Below are 20,631 nucleotides of genomic sequence, written 5' to 3' on the forward strand. Positions count from 1 at the left end.
GGTTACTTCAAGGCACGAAATGCTAACGATGTCAAGATATGGAGAACGATACGATGTAAGGGTGATAGCTTAGAACTCCAAAATGACCTGAAGAAATTATCTGAATGGTCTCAAACGTGGCAGTTGCCGATTAATACTTCCAAGTGTGTTGTGATGCATATCGGTCATCAAGGTACAGATACACAGACGATGAATAACACTGAGCTACCTGTCGTCCAAACATATAATGACTTAGGAGTCATCGCTAGTCAAGACTTAAAGACTACTGCACACTGCCGTGCAATAGCAGCCGAAGGTTTTAGAACCTTATGGTCCATACGTAGGGCTTTTAGTCATGTCGACGCTAAAACGTTTTTGACTTTGTATACAGTGTTCGTACGACCTAAACTTGAGTACTGCATACAAGCGGCTAGCCCCTGCTTAAAAAAAGACTGAGCTTCTGGAAAAGGTTCAGAGAACGGCGACTAAGCTGATTCCCGGAATAGCGAAGCTTCCGTATGATGCTCGACTGGCCAAGCTAAACCTTTTCCCGTTGTCGTATCGCAGAACTAGAGGCGACTTGACTACAGTTTTCAAATTGTTTAGTGATAAATTTGCACCTGATATGCCCTCATTTTTCATGTCTTCCAAAACAGAGAATTTACGAGGACACTCCAAAAAAGTTCACAAGCCGAGAACAAATTACTTGTCAGCTGACTATCGACTTTCCCATCGAATCATCAACGAATGGAATTCATTACCCCAACACGTGTTTGAGGCTCCATCCGTCGACTCTTTCAAAAGAAAGTTGGTTCAACTGCGATACTATTATTTCCAGGACTAACATAGGTCATCGAGCCTCCTGTCCTTTCCAAACTGAAACTGAAGTTAATCACTAAGTAGTTTAAAAACTGCGATCAAGTGGCCTCCAGTTCTTCAATACGATAATGAAAATAGGTTTAGTTTAGCCAGTCGAACATCATACGGAGGCTTTGCTATTACGGTAATCAGGTTGCTTGCGGTTTCCTGAACCTTTTCCAAAAGCTCACCGTCTCTCATTAGACAGGGGCTAGCCGCTTGTATACAGTATTCGAGATTAGGACGTAGGAGTACTGTAAATAAAGTCAAATAGGTTTTAGCATCGACATGGCTAAAGACCCTTCATATTGACCATGGGGTTCTAAGAACTCTGGTGGCTATCTAACGGCAGTGTGCAGCAGTTTTTAAACCTTAGCTAACGATGATTCTCAAGTCATTGTGTGTCTGGACAACAGGTAGCTCAATATTGTTCACCGTGTATATATCTGTGCCTTGGTAACCAGCATGCACCACAATGAACTTGGAAGCATTTGTTCGCAATTGTCAAGTTTTAGATCAGCCAGATAGTCTCTACAGATCATTTCGAAACTCTAAACTATCACATTTACTTTTTATTTCTCTCCATTTCTTGACATCGTCAGCATATGGCAAAGCCGATTATGATAGGAGATTAGGAAGGTCATTTAAATACAAGTAGAATAACAGTGGCCCCCAAACTGTACCTTGAGGCACTGCACTAAGCACAATTTCCCAGTTAGACAATTTTAAATTCACCCGTGCTATTTTTGACCCCCAACTAGGAAGTCCTTTATCCACATCAATAAATTGCTTCCCAACCCGATATTACGAAATTCATTCAACAGCCGGTTGTGAAGAACTTTGTCAAAAGCTTTGCTGAAGTCAGTGTGAGCTACATCTGCAGGTAACGTTTGGTCTTAAGGAGCGCACCAGCTTTCACAAGCCGCAAATAAGTTAGTGAGACAGGGATAACCTATTCCAAAGCTATGCTACTTCTCCAAAAAGGACCCATATTTCACCGAGATACGTAAACAACTCCTTCAGAATAACCCTTTCTAAAATTTTAAAGGCCACGCTAGTTGTATTTACGGGTCGATAGTTCTTAGGTTTATCTTGAGTGCCTGTTTTGAAGACAAGACTTACTATGGCGTTCTTCCAGTCTTTGTGGTAATCAACCCTGGGTTACAGGTAGATCAAAACATATGTTTAGGGGACTTACTACAAAATTTGCCAGTTCCTTTAGTAAACTGGGATGTATCTAATCGGGTCCCATGGATTCTCCTAGCAGATCAGAGTCACAGATTATTTTGATGGTATACAAGTCCAGTGTGTGTGTGGTGGGGCCTCGGTAAACTGAAGGGGAGAGCATATTTACGATATGTAAATTACTAAAGTAATTTGAAAATGCCCGGGCTTTACCATGATCGTCCACCACTAATGATGCAGTACTACTATTTTCCCATAATCCTGGGATATTTCCTCTTCTCTTAGTACTTTGGTTTATGTACGAGTGTAAGCGTCTAGGGTATTCTACAGACTCCTTAACAAGTTCTTCGTAAAAACCTCTAGACTTGAAGAGGTTAAAAGTATAAATATTTTGAGCTTCCCGATATTGAGATATTGTTTCGTCAGTACCCAATGACCTAAAGCTCTCCAACATTCTTCGCGTCTTACGGCGACGGGTATAAACCTGTTTATTGAACCACGATAGGGAGTCTCTTGAACCCCTTAATGTAGTTCAAAGGATGTGTGGTATAGTGACTTTCAAGCACAAATTTCTGAATACATTCCTAGCCGTTTCCATTAGGGACTCTGGTTCTATCATCCAATTTACTGAGAATACTGAGTGTATAACGTCTTGTATATGTGCTTTCCTGACTTTGGGTCTGAGTTGAGCTGACACATGCTCGATCATGACAACCATATAGAAATCAAAGTTTAGGACTGCATGATTACTTTTACCTAAGGTTTGTGACCTCATCCTAATAATCTGTTAATGTGAGACCTAGTGAGAATGATTCAGAGTCTGGCTCGTACTTAGTTGCTTCTTTCACATTGTAAAGGAAAGAAAGCACTGAACATCCCTCCACAGCATTTAATTGAACAGCATTGTTAGTTAATTGTTTCTTCTCCCTTTATTCAGGTCCCTTTTAACCACACTTTATGTCATTCAGTCTTCCTCGCCTGAGCTTTTATTACGTGACTTTTGTTGAAGACGTGCATTTCACCGCTTAATTTTTCTGTTGCATGTTGCCGGACTATTGACAATAAGATCGGGTTTGACTAGGGTAAAAGTCACGTTGTGGTTAAGTGTGTGACAGCCAAAATTTAAGCGACTACTTGGAAGGATTGCTGGAGTTCCTGCAGATATATATCTGATCTCATCTTCTTGAAAATATTTTTATTGATTCTTGGGTATTGAACTCTTGTGTATAAACTATTCTCTTTGTTGGTCAGAAGTCTAATCTGTGTTAGAGAAACTGTTGACTGTACAGCACAGGCTGTACCGTTTGAGGCACTTTGTATTTTTGATAGATTTCGTTCTCATTGTTAAACTAGAACGGTTTAAATTGAACACAGAGTTTGTGTTTTGATACAATTTAATACGAGTAACTCAAAAAATGCTATGCAAAAGAACGTAGTCTGGTCTGGTCGAATGAATTTTGATTCGTTAGTTGTGCGCTCAAACTGAATATTGGCATTTCGGTCGTTAAAACATGTTACGCTAGAGCACATGTGATCATTGCATCAACTTGTTCCTTTTCGAAGGGGTTTTCTGACAATTCAGTTCTAAGATTTTCTCAGTGTGCCGTTGGTGCATTATGATCTACCAAGATTAAACATCGATAGCTTCGTGACCAAGTATTGAGACTGTCTAGCAATATATCATTTACCTTACACTATGGACTGCGGTAGACCAAACCAATCAGCAGGTCTTGTCGTCTTCATTCCAGGCGGGATATGTTATCAATGATGCTATATGGGGTAGTATCCATAATGAATAGAGCTACTTCCCGCCTTTACTCTTCTGAATCCCATCGGCTCTTAATAATGTGAAACTTTAAAAACCAAGTACCGTACTGTCTATAGACTGCGTCAACCAGGTTTCTTTGGCTGCGATTACATTCGGCCTGGTAAAGTTTATCTGTACACCGAGCTCCAATCGCTTGCTGGGCAAGCTCCGAGCACTTGTGTAACAGATTCAAAGACCATTTATATAGCTTTGTGCTGCAACCAGAGTGGCCTCGGCATCAATCTCCGTCGAAGCCTCATTACTCGAAAGTTTACAATTTTTAGGTCGTACTCGCCAGCACCTGACCCAAGTTTAGATTCGTTTTCAGCCCCTCGTCTTATACCGTACGCGAGCGGCAAGTCTTTACGGACAAAAATTATTGACTACTTTAGTCTGTGTTCATCCTGTAATACTAAGTCCTTCGCATTTGGAGAGTTTAATACGGCGTTTAGTAGTCTGATTTGATCCTGTTTCATGTTCATTTGGCCACCTTGTCTGTAAACCTTTAGCAAGGTGACTCCAGAGATAACATGATGCATAAGCTGGTTTACAAGATATTTTATTAGCTCACTATCATGCCGAAAATGAGTCTTGAGTTTTGAGCTTACACTCTCCTTTACTCCGTGAAAGACATCTGACCTGTCGCTAAGATCAATCTTCAATATCCCAACCGCTGTTTGGAGGACTAGCTTTTCTTTAGCAACACTAGATCACTTTTTATTCCTGATGTGTACGCATTCATCAACTTCCATCGGAGTAGTGATCATAGTCGTGTTACAAACATTGAGGGGCCCTGAATAATTGTTCTGCTAGTAACAGATTCAGCATAACAACTGTGTTTTCTAGGTGTTTCCTGCAAGCTGCCATTTCTAGAGTGTAGAACAGAAGAAAATTCCTTTCTTGATATTCTATTTTTAACAGATCCCTTTACAAGCTATCCTGCCTCAGTCGGCTCATGTAAGTCAATCGACTCTGAGCTTCAATTTGCGTAGTGATCGAACGAGAACTGTTTGATGTATCTCTATTACACTTGCTGGTACACCTTTTAGCAACATTATCATTAAAATAGCTTCGGATAGTAAGCTGCTTTCGTTCGAGAAGCACTGCCGAGACAACTACACAACTGTTCTTGCTGTAAGATCCATTTTGAATGTTTTGTGTGTTGGTGAAAATCCCTCCATGTATATACTTGTACTTTGTTCCTATTGATCCCCTTAGTTGTACACTGTTGTCTTTGGATTACATTTGACTTGTTAATACTTGTATTTTTTATCATAGTTTTTGTTTTTCTTACGCATTCACTAAATTTGTGTTTCTTCCTGAACTGCATCTGTGTTGTTTTACTTGACACTTGTTCTTGGCGGTAGCCATATTGATTTGCTCCTCCTTTTGTGTGTGTTATATCCAGTCAGGATAGAATAACGTTCATTTGTTGTGACTAGTAATTTTCCCTCATCTTCTATCAACTTCTTTATTTATTGTAATTTAGATTTGATTGATTGAACAGTTATTGGTTGAATAGCCGGGTGGTAATATTTGTTTAGGTAACGATTTGCATTTAAATTTATGATGAATTATAGAACCGCTATTTACCCGATTACTTGTTTTGATTTCGACGGGAAAGGGCGCCTGTCTAACGTACCTGGACGGTTATTCTTTAACATCCAAACCGTAGTTTGGATTTCACACTTGCTAAACCGTGTAAATGTCAAACAATCTGTGATGCAAATTGTCTTCACACGCTCACCACTCAGACTCATGTTTTCAATTTTGTGCTGGATTAGCTATTCTACTAAGACAACTTATGACATGCTAACTCGGACTTCGGGCATCGGGTGGACAAAAAAAGAAATGAAAGAAAAAAATCAGACAACAAAAGATATAGTCATTAGTATTCTTAACACTTCACCCTCTATATGCACACTCCCTTCTAATAAACCGCTTTCCTTGTACCACCCATGACTTCCCTTCCTTCATGTGAGCTTACTCCAACTTGTTAAACATCACAACTCATTATTACTACATTCTCTAATATGGAGCCTCTGACTTCGATTCGCTCTAACAAGAGATAATATGAATTGAATCTAATTTATTATACCTCTGTCTGTTGTACTATACAATATTAAGCAACGTTTGGCGTTCATATCCAAGTGCCTTGCTGGTCTTCTGTTTCCCTTTTTTTCTTTGGAATCTTGCTCTGAGGGCAGAGCTTTGGAACTTCTGACGTCTGGAACAAACTTGACGTACGCGTCTCTTCAAGGTCATGGTTTACAGCAAGCGCTCCACGAGTCTACTTTATAACAACTATAAACTTAATAGGTTGGGAAGCATGTTGTGAACCAACAAATGTTGTAATTTATAGATAATTCCTTTAGAAATGGCGTGTACCTGCACATGCAGAAATATATTGTTATTATTAAGTTATCACCAACAACAGAGTTATGAAACGGTCGGTAGGAGGTAGGTTGATCAATTCATTTCCGGTAGAAGCATTTGGAGGCATAGAAAAGGAATGCGTTCGATATGTGCATAAAATATCAAAAGGTGAATTATAAGTTTTTAAATCATCTGGCTACCTTTGTTTTTGAAAATCTAAACAAAGCCACTCCCATTAGGGATTGTGACACATTGTGCAGTATGAAGATGCTACAGGTATTCGGAGTTTGACACGGCCCCTAAACATAACACATTTATAGTTTAAGAATAACAGTCAAGTCTAATCAAAAGTTGGGAATGAAGGGGTCCGAAGATATATTTGAAAAGCTGTCGATATATTGAGAAGTGTTTGATCTGATCTGGCTAACAGTTGCAAGGGATGCGCAGCACGGATGCGTGACCCAGCGCCCTCAGCTAGGTGTGTTCAGTAAAACTAATGAGGTCGGCATCAATGTCAAAGAATTGCGTGACTTTGTTTCGGGGGTTTGTTTACCGTTAAGAGCCTTCTCACTGCAATGTTCGAAAAGTCTCGTAGCCAACCTCTGAATAAGTTAATGATGCATTACCAATTTCATGGGCATCTGTGACCACTTATCCAATTTCCACATAGGCAGCTGGGTGACAAGCCGTTATTTTTAAGTCAAGTGGTGGTGTGAGTATCTTGGTTGTTAAGCACATTTTGTACGTTCCGATTTTTCACTGTACTTTTTACACCACCGACATTGAAAACGTGAAATATCTGCAAAACTACGGAAACCGCTTACAGACTCAACAAACATCTGATGATTTCTTCGTATACATGTTTAGGAGAAACCACTGTGTACAGGAAGAATTTCTGAGCACCTGCGAATATATTTAATCGGACTTTTAACCCCACAGAGTCTAACGACAAGCATTGGAAATCGAGGGTTTAGGGTTAAAATCTTTCTGCTTGTCGTGCTTTGAAATGATCTGTCTTGTGTTTTAACTAATGACTAGACACCCAGTGACATAGCAACACACTCAATTCTATAACTGAAATGGTTAAGAAGAGCAATAAGAAAACACCAAAGAAGAAGAATATAAAGAGCAGGTTTTTTAAAAGCTTTACCAATTACATTTGTCAAGCAATGATGATAAGATTAAGAAGTTAGAAGATGTGAGAAGGATAGCTACTGTTAATGCCAAGTTATGGGAGACTAGAGTGGAAATTGCGGAAAAAGTCAAAGACAAGATCCAGTAGGCTGTTTATTTCAAATAACAAATTAGGGAACGTGCAAAACAGTTAGCGGATGATAATGCCAGACTTAATGATGCTCTACGTCAATCAGAAAAGGAATCAATGGATGTGTTTTCTTACTTAAAAAAGCAAAATGAAGATAAAGACAGTGAGGTATCGTATTGTTTATTGAAGTTTTAGTGTGCAGCTAAAAGAACTTAAAAGCAAAATCGAATCCATGTCCATTTCTCATGAAAGAGATAAAGAGTTAATTGTAAATTGATTACGTATTCTGAATACTTCCTCCTAACACATTCAGATCAGGGATGCAAAACAACAGATTTTGTGCATAAATAGTGAAAAGGAAAAAAAGTGCGATAAAATTAAGGAACTCGAACAGGAAATAATGCAGTTGGATGAATATAAAAGTGAGAAAACACGAACTGAAAACGAAATAAAACAGGTATAATTATGATAATTATAATAACAAGGTGAATGGATACATTGATCTACTTTAGTTGCGCGATGAAATTCAAAATCAAAAGTGTCTCATTGAGAATATGGAGACAAGGTTCTTCGAAGAGAAGGTAAGTGGGATTAAGACTGTTCCATACTTTTAGCTAAAAATGAGGGAAAGTAGCATAAAAGATATCAAAGCTCTGGCAGAAGAAGCACACAAGATTTCCATTAAGTTGCTTTCATAATAACAATAACCAAATAATTAATAAGAAATTTAGACGATTCCGTCAAGTTATCATTTGTTCAGAACGTCGCAATGAGGAGATTTATAACGTTTTTAAGAAAACAGCTGGTGTCAGCTGAGGACTTATCAAGATCTTTGAACGAAGAAAACAAAAAGCTTACTATAGAGAAGGAAACCTTGGAAGGCATTTTGTTGTCAAAGTCCTTGGAGTGCAAAAACCTGAAGGAACTTATTCAAGAGGTGGGTATTTCTATTCAGAGTTAATAAGTGTTTGAAATATATACTTTTATAGATCTGTGCCTTTAATAAGTTCATCCCTCGTATACAGACCATTTGTCTAATAAGTCATAGTTCCAAAACACTTGTAACAATGCTCTAAAATAATCATAGGCATAAATCCTTTTCCGTTTGGTTCGAGTGTACAAAATTATGCGAGATATATTTATTTTGGAGATTACAAGTTGCTGTTCTGCTTCCCTCTTAGGAATTTGAGTTTGAGTTGAAAGGTGAAATAAAAGCTGATATTAATCCGATATTAATATTTTCGGTAAAGGCTAATTCACAAAGCTGTTTTGATTTAGATAAACACCATCTAATTTTACATATCTCTAAAACTTAAACTACTTAAACCGAATTGATTTCGGATGGATAACTATATTTTAGTTGATTTTTCAAGTGCGGATGTTTGTATGTTTTCCCAAAGTAAGGATTAAAAGTGATGTTCAGGTCAATTATATGTAAAATTTATTTTACCATTCTGAAAGTTATGTCTGGTAAATAAAAACTGGTGTATTGTTAACCTTACGTATTATCAAATAGATTATCATACTTGTTCGTAATTACGTGAAAGGAACGATAAATGTTTCCATGAACTAATTGATTTCTAACCGTTATTAGACCTAATAATGTTTTAAAAAGTCAAACTTGTCTATTTAATTGGCCCTGGGTACTGTATTATGTAAAGGATCCATGATCAACTCCTTTCCAGTATGCCATTTTAACTAGCCAATATCTGCTAGAAAATGTAAATGTAAATTTGGATAAATCTAAAACTGCGAGTTTACCACAGCTCACAATCTAATATAACGCTTAATCTGTACCTTTACAATAAATATAAATGGGGATACGAAAAAGGGTTAGAGTGATTATTGGCATGCAGTAAGTATTTAATTTACAACAATGTGTATTATTTTGGGACAATGCTTTCCATCTTCTTGAGGATACAAAGCATGAAACGAATGCAACTTCATTTTTGAGAGATTTAATATGCAACCATCATTATTTATTTTAACTAAGTGAGCACTATTAAAAGTTGGGACGTATTAATTGTCAGGGGGGTCAGAGGTAAGACCATGTCAAACATTCGGTGAAACATTTAATTCAATATAACACCTCCATGCACATCAGTCGTCACACAAATTTAGTGTGATATTTCGTCCGTATCAATTAAGTATAATGCCTGTTCGTATCAATTTAGTATGAATTTATTTGAAGAACAGTCAATGCATATAAAAATATATGTAAAGTAATGAATTTGTTAGTGATAGGTAGAAATTGTTCTTCGGTTCTGGATGTTGAAATAAATCATCTACCAACAAAGTTTGCACTACTCTTTGTATCGATTCATATCAGGTTTTGTTTTCACTCATAGCAATCACGTCAGTATATACTGAAGCATTTGTTATTAGGTAATAAGGCTTATTCTAGAGCTAAACTTCATTCTGATTGACTTTTATCATCATGTTGTATATATAATATTGGGGGGAATCGTGATCTCCAGTGATGTTTAAACCGGTACCAAACCAATGTTGCCGTCACAGACTTTTTTCATCAAACTATTTTTTAGTAAATGATGATCTATAGATCCGAAGTGTACAAAATAATGTATAATTTAGTATTAACTCACACCATGTTGTCTAGTGACTAGTACTGATCAGACTCGATCGATCAACCTGTAATGTGATCACACACTGACTAACTAATAATTATATGGAGTGACGTTCTATCACCTACATTCAACCACAAATCGGAAGAAATGAAAAGGTGGATAGTTGAGGGCAGAAAACTTTGATTATACTGTGATTCATCAGGCCATAATTTAGAAAATATTGACAAATATTTCATTTTCAAATAATATTTTAATCTGTAAATTGATCTGACAATTTATTTGAAACGTTTAATTAAATGAAGGATTTGGCATTTTTTCCGCGTAATTACTGTTAGTTAGTTGAGGAGGACAGATCAATTTTGCAACGTTATATGTTCTTCTTTTAGCGTTTCTTTTACGTTACACCATAAATTCATCTGGCATTTTAACTTTAGGTCATATCTGTTAAGTGATTTCCAAGTCAGTCTTGAGTGCTATTAGAAGTGTGAGAGAGGTTATCACTTCCTGGTTGCCCACACTGTAGAAGGGCTCTTCTGGAGGTACCTGAAGAGGAAATTGGGTTAAGAGTGATCCTAGTGACCTGAGAGCGTGACCGCAATGCCTATGGGACAACTGCTTGAGGTCGGTCACACACGACCTTTTTGTGAGTAGTTTTATTGTTAGCTCCGTAATTTTTGGAACCTTACCGCCGGAGATGGAAATCCGTGGGATAAGACGAGGTGTGCACTTTTAGGTTCGACCCTTTCCAACCCCACCCTTCCTTGTGTGAAGGCAATATCGCTGTTATGCTGGTGGTCTAAAGGAAACACTTTACTGCCGTCACACCTCTGTATAGTCTGCAGTACGACTTCGCCCTCGGACCTTGGGTTTGCTGCCTTTAGTCTTACCACTCTTCAACCGACCTGTCTGGCATTGTAGGACCTTGAAGGACGATTGTTCCAACCAGTATAGCTCAATCGGTTCATTACGATAGGCAAGCGCGACCATCACGTCATTGTAGCAGCGATGGTCGGGATTTCCAAGCAAATTTGAGATTTCTTCTGGCTAATATTTCTACTTAAAACTAAATATTCATTGATAATATAACAATATAGTTTTTAGTTACTTTTTTTTCACCTCCTACTCTTCTCTTATCTTTTTTTTTCGTAAAAACTATACAAAATAACAAATAATTATGATAGAAAGATGAAAAAATTGAACTTTATCAATATGAAATCAAACAGTTAACTGAAGATTTAAATAAACAAAAAACTATATTCAGTGAACAAGTGACACTTCAAACATTTGAAGCATCTAAATCAATAGAGAAATTAACTAAAACATTAGAATTAGAACGTAAACGAATGATACGTATATCTAGTTTAGCAAATAGAATTTTACAACAAAGAAATGAAATTGAAGAATTCTTTATTACATCATTAAATTATGTTCGTGATGAGATCAAAGTGAATCAGTAAGTTTCACTTTTTCTTTAAAATAAGACTTGTGTTTTTGGAATTACTTTCTGATTAAGTTCTTTCATTACTATCTTGAAAATATAATGTACTATATAAATATGAGGTGGGATTATAATTAATGAATGAACCATTATGATTTAAGATAGGAAGTCATGGAATTTAGTGCAAAACCCATTCACCTATATGACGAAGTACCATTTTGGTATTAAAGTTGATGTTGATTTGTGATGAAAACCCTAACTGTAGCTTATAATCCTAATTCCTTACACTAATTTATAACTCCTTTTTTGACCATAGTAAGTAGTTGAATAGTTTCGAGGTCATTTTGACATGGTTCAAAGGTCGTTCATAAATTCTAGTCTCACCAAAGGTGATTGGTTTACAGATGTAATTTTTTGTTAAAGTAAGGATTTTTCATTAGCGATTGTATGATATTTCGACAAGTTTCTGCGTCAAATGCATTCGAATTGTAATTATTTAAAAAAAATTATATTTAATAAGAGTTCTTAACAGTTAATAGCTCGTACATATCTTCGATTACGAGAGGTTATGTATCAGTTTAACTGCTGCCACTAAGTTTTTATCTATTATATATAGAATTAGAAGGGGTTTTGTGGAGATTGTAGTTATTTCAATAGTTGAGATCATGAGTCAGTTGAAGCTAGACTACCATAGAAAACCTGGAAGCACTGGACTGCCGTTTCATCCTATTTTGGGACTCCTCAGCAGTGGATATATAGGATTCACGAATCCTAATGTATTACTCTCTTGCTTTTTCCTCAAAGGATAAGCAAGAAGATAAACATGATAACAACTCCATTTATAGTACTAGTTGGGTATCTGGAAGATAAATGGACAAGACATTTGAACAAGCCTCTAAATCATTTGATGTCATTTAGTAGTAATTTGATAAAATTACTTTGGAATGTTTCTGGTTCCAGTCTACGTTACGAGACCGAACGTCCTGGGTTCAAGTTCAGTGTGCAAAATCTTGGATGTGCATTGCTGAAGAGTCCCATACTAGAAAGAAAAGGTAGTCCAGTGATTCCAGGTTTTCGATGGTGGTCTAGCTTAGATCGACTCATGAATTCAACCGTGAAAATACTACAATCTACATAAGTTACCTTAATTTGAATAGTCAAATAACAACAAAATAATGTAAATCTTATGAAATTATTTAATTCGCTGATGAAATTTTGTTATCATCGGGATTAGTCAGTAATTTTTTTATGAATGTAACAAGAATTCTGTCAATACATACATGGAGAATGATACAGAATGCTTAAGTTAACTGCGTGTAGAAAATTAGCAGTTGCATATTTACTATTTATTGTGGTGGTTATAGGTAGTCAACACGAAACCATGAAGCTAGGTTTTTAACTATTTTGCACTCATCAGCAAAGTTTATCTGTAATCTTAAGGCAGCTGATGCTCTCTGGACTGTTCGGTCTCATGTCACAGTGAGAAACATTAAAACTAAGGTATTCCGTAACTCAACTAATCTCCAGCGCCGGACATTCGCTTTTCGTCCTCTCAATTTCGTAAACAACACCCCCGCCACGAGAAGGCAGTGAGTAGGACTTCCCTAGCAGAGGCTATATACGCGTGGCCATGTGAGAGCATTCGGAGAGGGAGAGCGAACTCTCCCCACTCTCGGCCGTATCAGGGCATTTGGGGGGCACGAATGTCAAGTACCACGAAACATAGATCTAGGGTTTCCTACTAACTACCACCAACCACCTCCCTACATCATAAGATTTCGGACACAATGTCAAGTCAGTTAGACTAGTGACCGCATCTCAATTTGGTCTATATAATTAAGTCTTCTCAAAGAAGAACCTGACAAGCATGACACGATAATCTTAGGGCAAAAAAATTAAAGACATTTTACGGGCTTACTTGTTATAGATGATGTGTTCATATTTTTGATTGAGCTTATTGAATATCCAATAGAACGAAGTTTTGGTTTCATTAATACATAATCATTATCATCACCATCATCATTATCACATGTTACAGTCTTAGATGATTCTAAAACTACTTAGGTAAAACGGGATAGTTTAAAAAAAAATCAGTTGGAGTGTAGAGTAAATTGTTTGAAGATGATTCCAGAATTCTAAATAAGTATTTTAGAATTTACCTACTATGATATGTTAATGAAAATGCCCTCGAATGAGCCTGTAGAGGGTTGGTCATATGTCATTCAAATTTTCTGGCAGACAAGATAATATTCAGTCATCGAGTTGTTATCCACTGATTGACAATGTCCAAATTTGTGATGTATTATATATGCGTCAATCAGTATTATTGCCTGTCATTTATATCACTATTCATATACTTCTCAGGATCCAAGCTATGACCAGTTTGTGATTTAGACCAGTGAGAATTATACAGTCTCGGTGAATCCCCTTATGCTCATTAATGACTAGCCTCAAGATATAACTCCTGGAGTTCAACCATGTCATATGTGAAGCAGACATCTACCGCAGGGAATAAATGACTGCAACGCAATATCGTGAACTATTGAAGTTAGAGGTCATTACCTCTAAATGTCAGTTCATTGACCTAGAGGTTTAGTTCTTGTTCGTGAGATGTATGTTCTTGGGTTTGATTCCCAGTTACGGAGTCGTGTATGCACACTCTTAAAGAGTTCCAAACTAGGACGAAACAGTCATCCAGTGATCTAAGATCGTTTCGTAATTTAAACTATGGAAATTTTTTTTTCAAATGACAAACGATTTTAACTATCATTTTCAATCTTTCAATTTTGTTTAGGAGATAATTTATTTATTATGGATGGAAGTTTGTTTAACCACTAATATGTGTGTATATGTGTAACTTGTTATTTTTTTCTCTTATAATCAATGTTGTTTATTTTCTTCGTGACCACTTGTATGGTTACCAGTGATACCTTTTTAATTGTATACACTACTAATATCATTCTATGTCATACCCCTATATGAAGCACTTGCAATATTACACTATTGAACTGTCTGTTATAAACTGCTTTTATAGTATCTAGTCTACAATCATGACTATTTATCAAATCTATTTTATTTATCAGCTATAGAGTAAGTGAGTAATCGCTATGAGTGCTAAGAAGAAATCAATGCAGATCTTCTTTAAGAAATTTATGTCACTCGTTTTCAATTCTTTTAATCAATTGATTACACCATTGCATTTCGACTTGGTGGAACCGGTTTGTATGTGATAATTTTATGAAAACTGTTCAGTTTTGCATCATAGGTTGACTTTATCTAAGGAACCATTGAAAAGTAGGATAGACTGAACATCTATTTCGTCCTGATGCAGAGCTCCTTAGAAATGTGAACCCAATATGACACCTGGTTACTATGTCCAGGAAATTCAGGCCTCCAGACGAGTGAGTTAACTTTAACCTATTGGATCAACATCCAATAACTCATACTTCCAACATCAACCAATCTATGTTATAGCATAGTGTCGTCCGTATTCACCGGTTATAGCAGTTTCATGAACGACATCGTTTGGATTCATGGCTCTTAGCTTCTCACGAGAGCTTCAACGATGGTTATCAAAGTTAGTCTCTTATGATACTTCATTGTGTAAAGTTACATTCGTAACGTAACGATAGATGTGCAATGCTGATGAATCTTATGCTAAGACGAAATACTTGTTTATTACTTTCTGATTTTCAATAGTTGTCATTGTAATTAAAATATAAAATTGTTAGAAATGATATAAGTAATTTACTCGACATTCATTTATGTGTTTTCATTACTTTCTTCTTGTCTAGAAATAATTATATTCATGATGCCAAATCCGCATATGAAGCCAGTATACGATTAGCACATTTAGGTAAATCAAATTATCCACCTATTAGAACATTTCAAAATAAGATAACTAGTACAAATAATGTATATGATGATTTTAAAATTGCTCAAAAAATGTAAGTAAATGTATATTGTTAAATAATTTGTGGTATCTTTCTTTGACATATATAGACAATTGAATTGATCTAAGTAAATGCTTCATTGATGAATGCACTTTGACATTTAAGTTCTATGGTGTCTAGCAATCAAATCTAGGAAATACATCAATCTTATTTGGTATTCGTCAGCTGGATGCATTTGAATTCTAGTGTTGATATCCATAGTTAAATCTACATACATCATCTATCAATTCAATCGTCAACAGATTATCCGTCAAGTTATTGAAGTCAAACAACTACTAACTAACGGTAGAAGTACACCATACTGATCTTGACTGAAACAATCACAGTTCAAGTACCACCTCGTATATCTATGCGAGAAATTCAAAATGAAATGTTAAATAGCTTATAAGCTGTTGGTATATTAACTAAATGGAAATTGACAATGTTTGGTTTCGAAAATGCTTGAAATCGAAAAAGAATGTCTACTATGCAACTAAACAGTGAATTAACATTCACATGATGCTGAAGTTAAATCAAAAGAAATAAATATCTGTTCCTAATGCAGATCATATATTGAAGTACTGAATGTAATTTAATGTGTAGTCAAGGATGCTTTCGTAATTGCAACAACATCTTCTCAATGTAACTCCTGACTCTAAATCTCAATCCTCAGTTTTTAAGTTTGTAAAGCAAAGGATGGATGGAAAAGCATCATTACATCATAATTGTTGAATGTTGGTGATTAAAGCCGTATAGGGTCAAAACCAAACTCACAACACTAGCCCAACTCCTAATATATAAATTTAACCTTCTTCGTTTATCATAATAAATAATTTAACATTTAAGAGACTGATAAGCGACTGGTAAGTCGCTCAAGGTCGTCAGTCTGATATACGTTTACCTAAGCAACTCTTATATTATGGCATTCACTTATTAAACTTCAATCTGATTAATTACCGATTAGTATCCAATATCATATTTGTTTGATCATTAACATTCTATTAATCCAATTGATACTAGTATAAATAACATTTGATGAATTATATTAAGATATTAGATAGTTAAAAGAAAACATGAAAAAGCTGTATTTGCTCTTAATTTCTTGATAGCTAATGCTTATTTCTCCAACATATCAGTATTTTTCTTGGAACTGATGTTCTCTGTTGGATTTAATTACCGTAATCAAAGAAGTGACCACACTTTACTGACAAATACCAGGAAAAATTCTAGATCACTAATTTCTAGTCAAAAAGTTTTAATCATTTAACAGATCAACTAAATTTATTACTTAACTTCATTTATTATTAATATTGGTTAAGTGCTCGCGCGCGAGACTGATATGTCCTGGGTTCAAATCCCACAAGGTGGGGTTGTGAATGCGCACTACTGAGGAGGCCGACAATAGAACGAAACGGTTACCTAGTGCTTCCATGTTTTCCATAGTTGCCTAGCTTCAATTGACTCATGATCTCAACTATTGAAATTACTACAATCTCCACAAAACCCCTTTTGATACTAATCAACATATGCTCACTAATGACTGATTTCAAGAGGTATATCCTGGAATTCTAGCGAGAAGCAGTAACCAGTGGAGTTCAACCAGGTCTGTTGTGAGTTAGTAACTCACTGAATACAATGATAGATGTGTCGTTCAATTTCGTGGATTGGTTGAAGTTAGACAATAACACCGTTGGATGCCGGCCAACTCAGTAGTTTAGTGGTTAAGTGCTCGCGCGCGAGACAGATAGATCCCGCTAGGCGGGGTCATAGATGTGCACTGCTGAGGAGTTCCACAATTGAACAAAACGGCTATCCAGTGCTTCCATGTTTTCCATGGTTGTCTAGCTTCAGGTAACTCATGATCTCAACTATTGATATTATTCACTTGATATGATTTTACTTGAATCTTCCCATTGATGTTTTAGGACTGAAATTGATCAGTCTCTTATTGGCATATGTGCATACTGCGCGTATGCCTCGATATTGCCTTAATTTACAAGTATTATAAGCAAAGATGGATAGTGGTTAGCAGTGGAATCCAGGACGCGCGTTTCGTCCTGTTTGGGACTCGTCAGCCGGATGTACCTGCATCTCAGAGTTGATGTTCACTCCGGGACTCGAACTCAGTACCGTTCGCTTCAAACGCCATCGCGTTATCCACTTAGCTACTGAGTTCTGTTAGCCACTTGTTTGTGCAATGGGGTGAAGTTTAATTCACTTGATATTGTTTTACTTGAATCTTCCCATTGATGTTTTAGAACTGAAATTGATCAGGACGAAACGCGCGTCCTGGATTCCACTGCTAGCCACTATCCATCTTTGCTTATTGATATTATTATTGTTATTATTATTAAAAATATTGCTATTATTATTGCATAATCATTTTAGTCCGAAATCAACACATTTAACAATTCGTGATTTAACATGGGAACAAAAAGAACGTGTCCTTTCTATTTTATTTGAAAAAATGAATCATTCCAAAATGAAATTTAATCATAAAACTAATCATAATAAATCACCAATGAATCAGTTAAATGATCAATTTAATAAAGAATTAATCATACAAATGAATAATTGTAACAATGGAACTAATCAACAGCTTGCAGTGAATGAAATTGATTCCAAGTCAATTCTATTGACAATCGATAATGATGATGATGATGCTGATGCTGCTGATGCTGATGAACATAATCAAGGTAAAATAAAAGATCAAGTCAATTATAATAATGATAATGATAAAGTAAAAGAGAATTGTCGAAATCAATCTAAAGAATTAACAAAGAAACTTTATGAAAAAGTCATTCAATACAAAGATCATGTAATCGATGAAACGAATTCAATTAATCAATCGGATGTTCAATGTACATTAAAAAATGATTATGAAACTATTCATCAAAGAAATATTGATTCTACAATGAATTGTCAAATAAATCAAACTAAAGTACCATATCCATCACCTCAATAGAATAAAAGAGAATATGTATTGGTTAATGATAATGTGAGAAAGTCATCTTTAGTGATTTAAAGAAAAGACAATTCAATATTATGTACTATTTCGACAGATTACATTCATACAAATTGATATTCGTTTTTTTTTTCTTTTTTATAGGAGTTTTGTTCTTTGAGCTGGATGATTTGGTTGTGGAGCTTTCATCATTCTGCTGAACGACATCATCAGCATAAATTTCAGGTAGAAGTAAAGCTTGTAAATATTGTGATAAAAGAAGAAGGTTAAATTTATATATTAGGAGTTGGGCTAGTGTTGTGAGTTTGGTTTTGACCCTATACGGCTTTAATCACCAACATTCAACAATTATGATGTAATGATGCTTTTCCATCCATCCTTTGCTTTACAAACTTAAAAACTGAGGATTGAGATTTAGAGTCAGGAGTTACATTGAGAAGATGTTGTTGCAATTACGAAAGCATCCTTGACTACACATTAAATTACATTCAGTACTTCAATATATGATCTGCATTAGGAACAGATATTTATTTCTTTTGATTTAACTTCAGCATCATGTGAATGTTAATTCACTGTTTAGTTGCATAGTAGACATTCTTTTTCGATTTCAAGCATTTTCGAAACCAAACATTGTCAATTTCCATTTAGTTAATATACCAACAGCTTATAAGCTATTTAACATTTCATTTTGAATTTCTCGCATAGATATACGAGGTGGTACTTGAACTGTGATTGTTTCAGTCAAGATCAGTATGGTGTACTTCTACCGTTACCTACTAATTGATATATATATATATATATATATATATATATATATATATATATATATATATATATATATATATATATATATATATAAATTTTGTGAATATTGTGCAAGTTAGTAGTTGTCTGACTTCAATGATTCGCCGAGTGATCTGTTGGCGATTGAAGTGATAGATGATGTATGTAAATTTGACTATGGATATCAACACTAGAATTCAAATGCATCCAGCTGACGAATACCAAATAAGATTGATGTATTTCCTAGATTTGATTGCTAGACACTGTCGAACTTAAATTAGAAGTTTATTCATCATTAAGTTTGCTGTTTATTAAGGGAAGTTACTCCTACCTGAAGTTTGTGCTGATGATGTTATTCAGAAGAACGATGAAAGCTCTACAACCTAATAATTCAGCTTAGAGACTAAAACTCCACATCAAAATCATTCACCTGAGGTACAAGTCCTCTCCACCATCACCAATTGGTATTTATTTCATTTGTCTATACTAAATTATACTAGAGGAATTAATAGGAAAATGTTTTGATTTTTTCAAATAATATTCTTAAAAATTGTTAGTGTTGATTACTTTATGCTTTAGCACAATTTACTACTGTGAAATACTACTGAACTAAATGTGAATTGGTTGACAAATACAATTTATAACATAATAGATAAATAAATTAGAATAGGGGTTTGTGGAAATTGTAATGACTTTAATAGTTGAATTTATGAGTCGAGTTCCGCTGGCGGGATCGTGAATTTATACAGTGGAGGAGTCCCATACAAAGGCGAAACGTCTCTCCAGTGCTTTTTAATGGTTGTTTAGCTAACATTGACTGATGAATTCAATTATTAAGATAAATAAATGTTTTGACAAAAGTCTATTATTTATAGGTTGTATTTTCTACAAACTGAACTCATCTAGGATATCATTAAAATTTCAGGTATAGTAGACGATTTTATTTTAGTACAAAACTCCTTGATAGTGCGTACTTATCACTGTCAGGAATCGAACACAGGATCTGGAGGACTTGCATCGAATGCTTAACCATCAGATACATTGAGTAATGGTTTAATAAGTTGGTTTCAGATTCAACTAGTTTGTGATATAGCTTAGGGATAATGCGATGTTATTAGTGACAATCGTTTCACTCCTTACTCTGATGAACTCCATCGGTTACAACTTACCACTGAAATTTCAGGAACATCTTAGAGTAATTCGCTAATGATCTAACTGCTATAGTTTAACTGTAGGCGGTTTTCGAAGAAAATGGTTCTGTTCTTAGATTTCATTTGTTACAAATTGATACCTGGCTTATTCGTGGATGAAGAGTATTGAGAAGTTGAATACTAGGACGTGAACATCTATTTAGTTCTCTCTGGTTTACAATAGTATTCCAACTAGAATCAATCTACAACTATTACAATCTACTTTTTAAACCAATCTTAGCAAAATCTCTTTAACTAAATTATAAGTC

General features: G+C 35.5%; 1 protein-coding gene across 2 annotated transcripts; it reads left to right on the top strand.

Moving 5' to 3' along the window:
- Positions 1 to 6,938: 6,938 nt before the first annotated feature.
- On the top strand, positions 6,939 to 19,140 carry MS3_00006133 (uncharacterized protein). 2 transcript variants are annotated; one of them, XM_051214243.1, is made up of 11 exons: positions 6,939 to 7,337; positions 7,373 to 7,483; positions 7,514 to 7,637; positions 7,672 to 7,737; positions 7,783 to 7,926; positions 7,982 to 8,050; positions 8,084 to 8,154; positions 8,193 to 8,406; positions 11,236 to 11,507; positions 15,287 to 15,439; positions 17,813 to 19,140. In XM_051214243.1, exons 1-11 carry the CDS (start codon positions 7,285 to 7,287, stop codon positions 18,387 to 18,389), a joined length of 1,854 nt encoding a protein of 617 aa, XP_051067394.1. In that variant the 5' UTR covers positions 6,939 to 7,284; the 3' UTR covers positions 18,390 to 19,140. The 2 variants fall into 2 exon arrangements, with proteins under 2 accessions (XP_051067394.1, XP_051067395.1); XM_051214244.1 differs by having other exon boundaries at positions 7,530 to 7,637; positions 7,955 to 8,050; positions 8,084 to 8,406.
- Positions 19,141 to 20,631: the final 1,491 nt, after the last annotated feature.

The sequence above is a fragment of the Schistosoma haematobium genome, chromosome 2 (genome assembly GCF_000699445.3).
Source record: "Schistosoma haematobium chromosome 2, whole genome shotgun sequence".
NCBI classification, from domain to species: domain Eukaryota; kingdom Metazoa; phylum Platyhelminthes; class Trematoda; order Strigeidida; family Schistosomatidae; genus Schistosoma; species Schistosoma haematobium.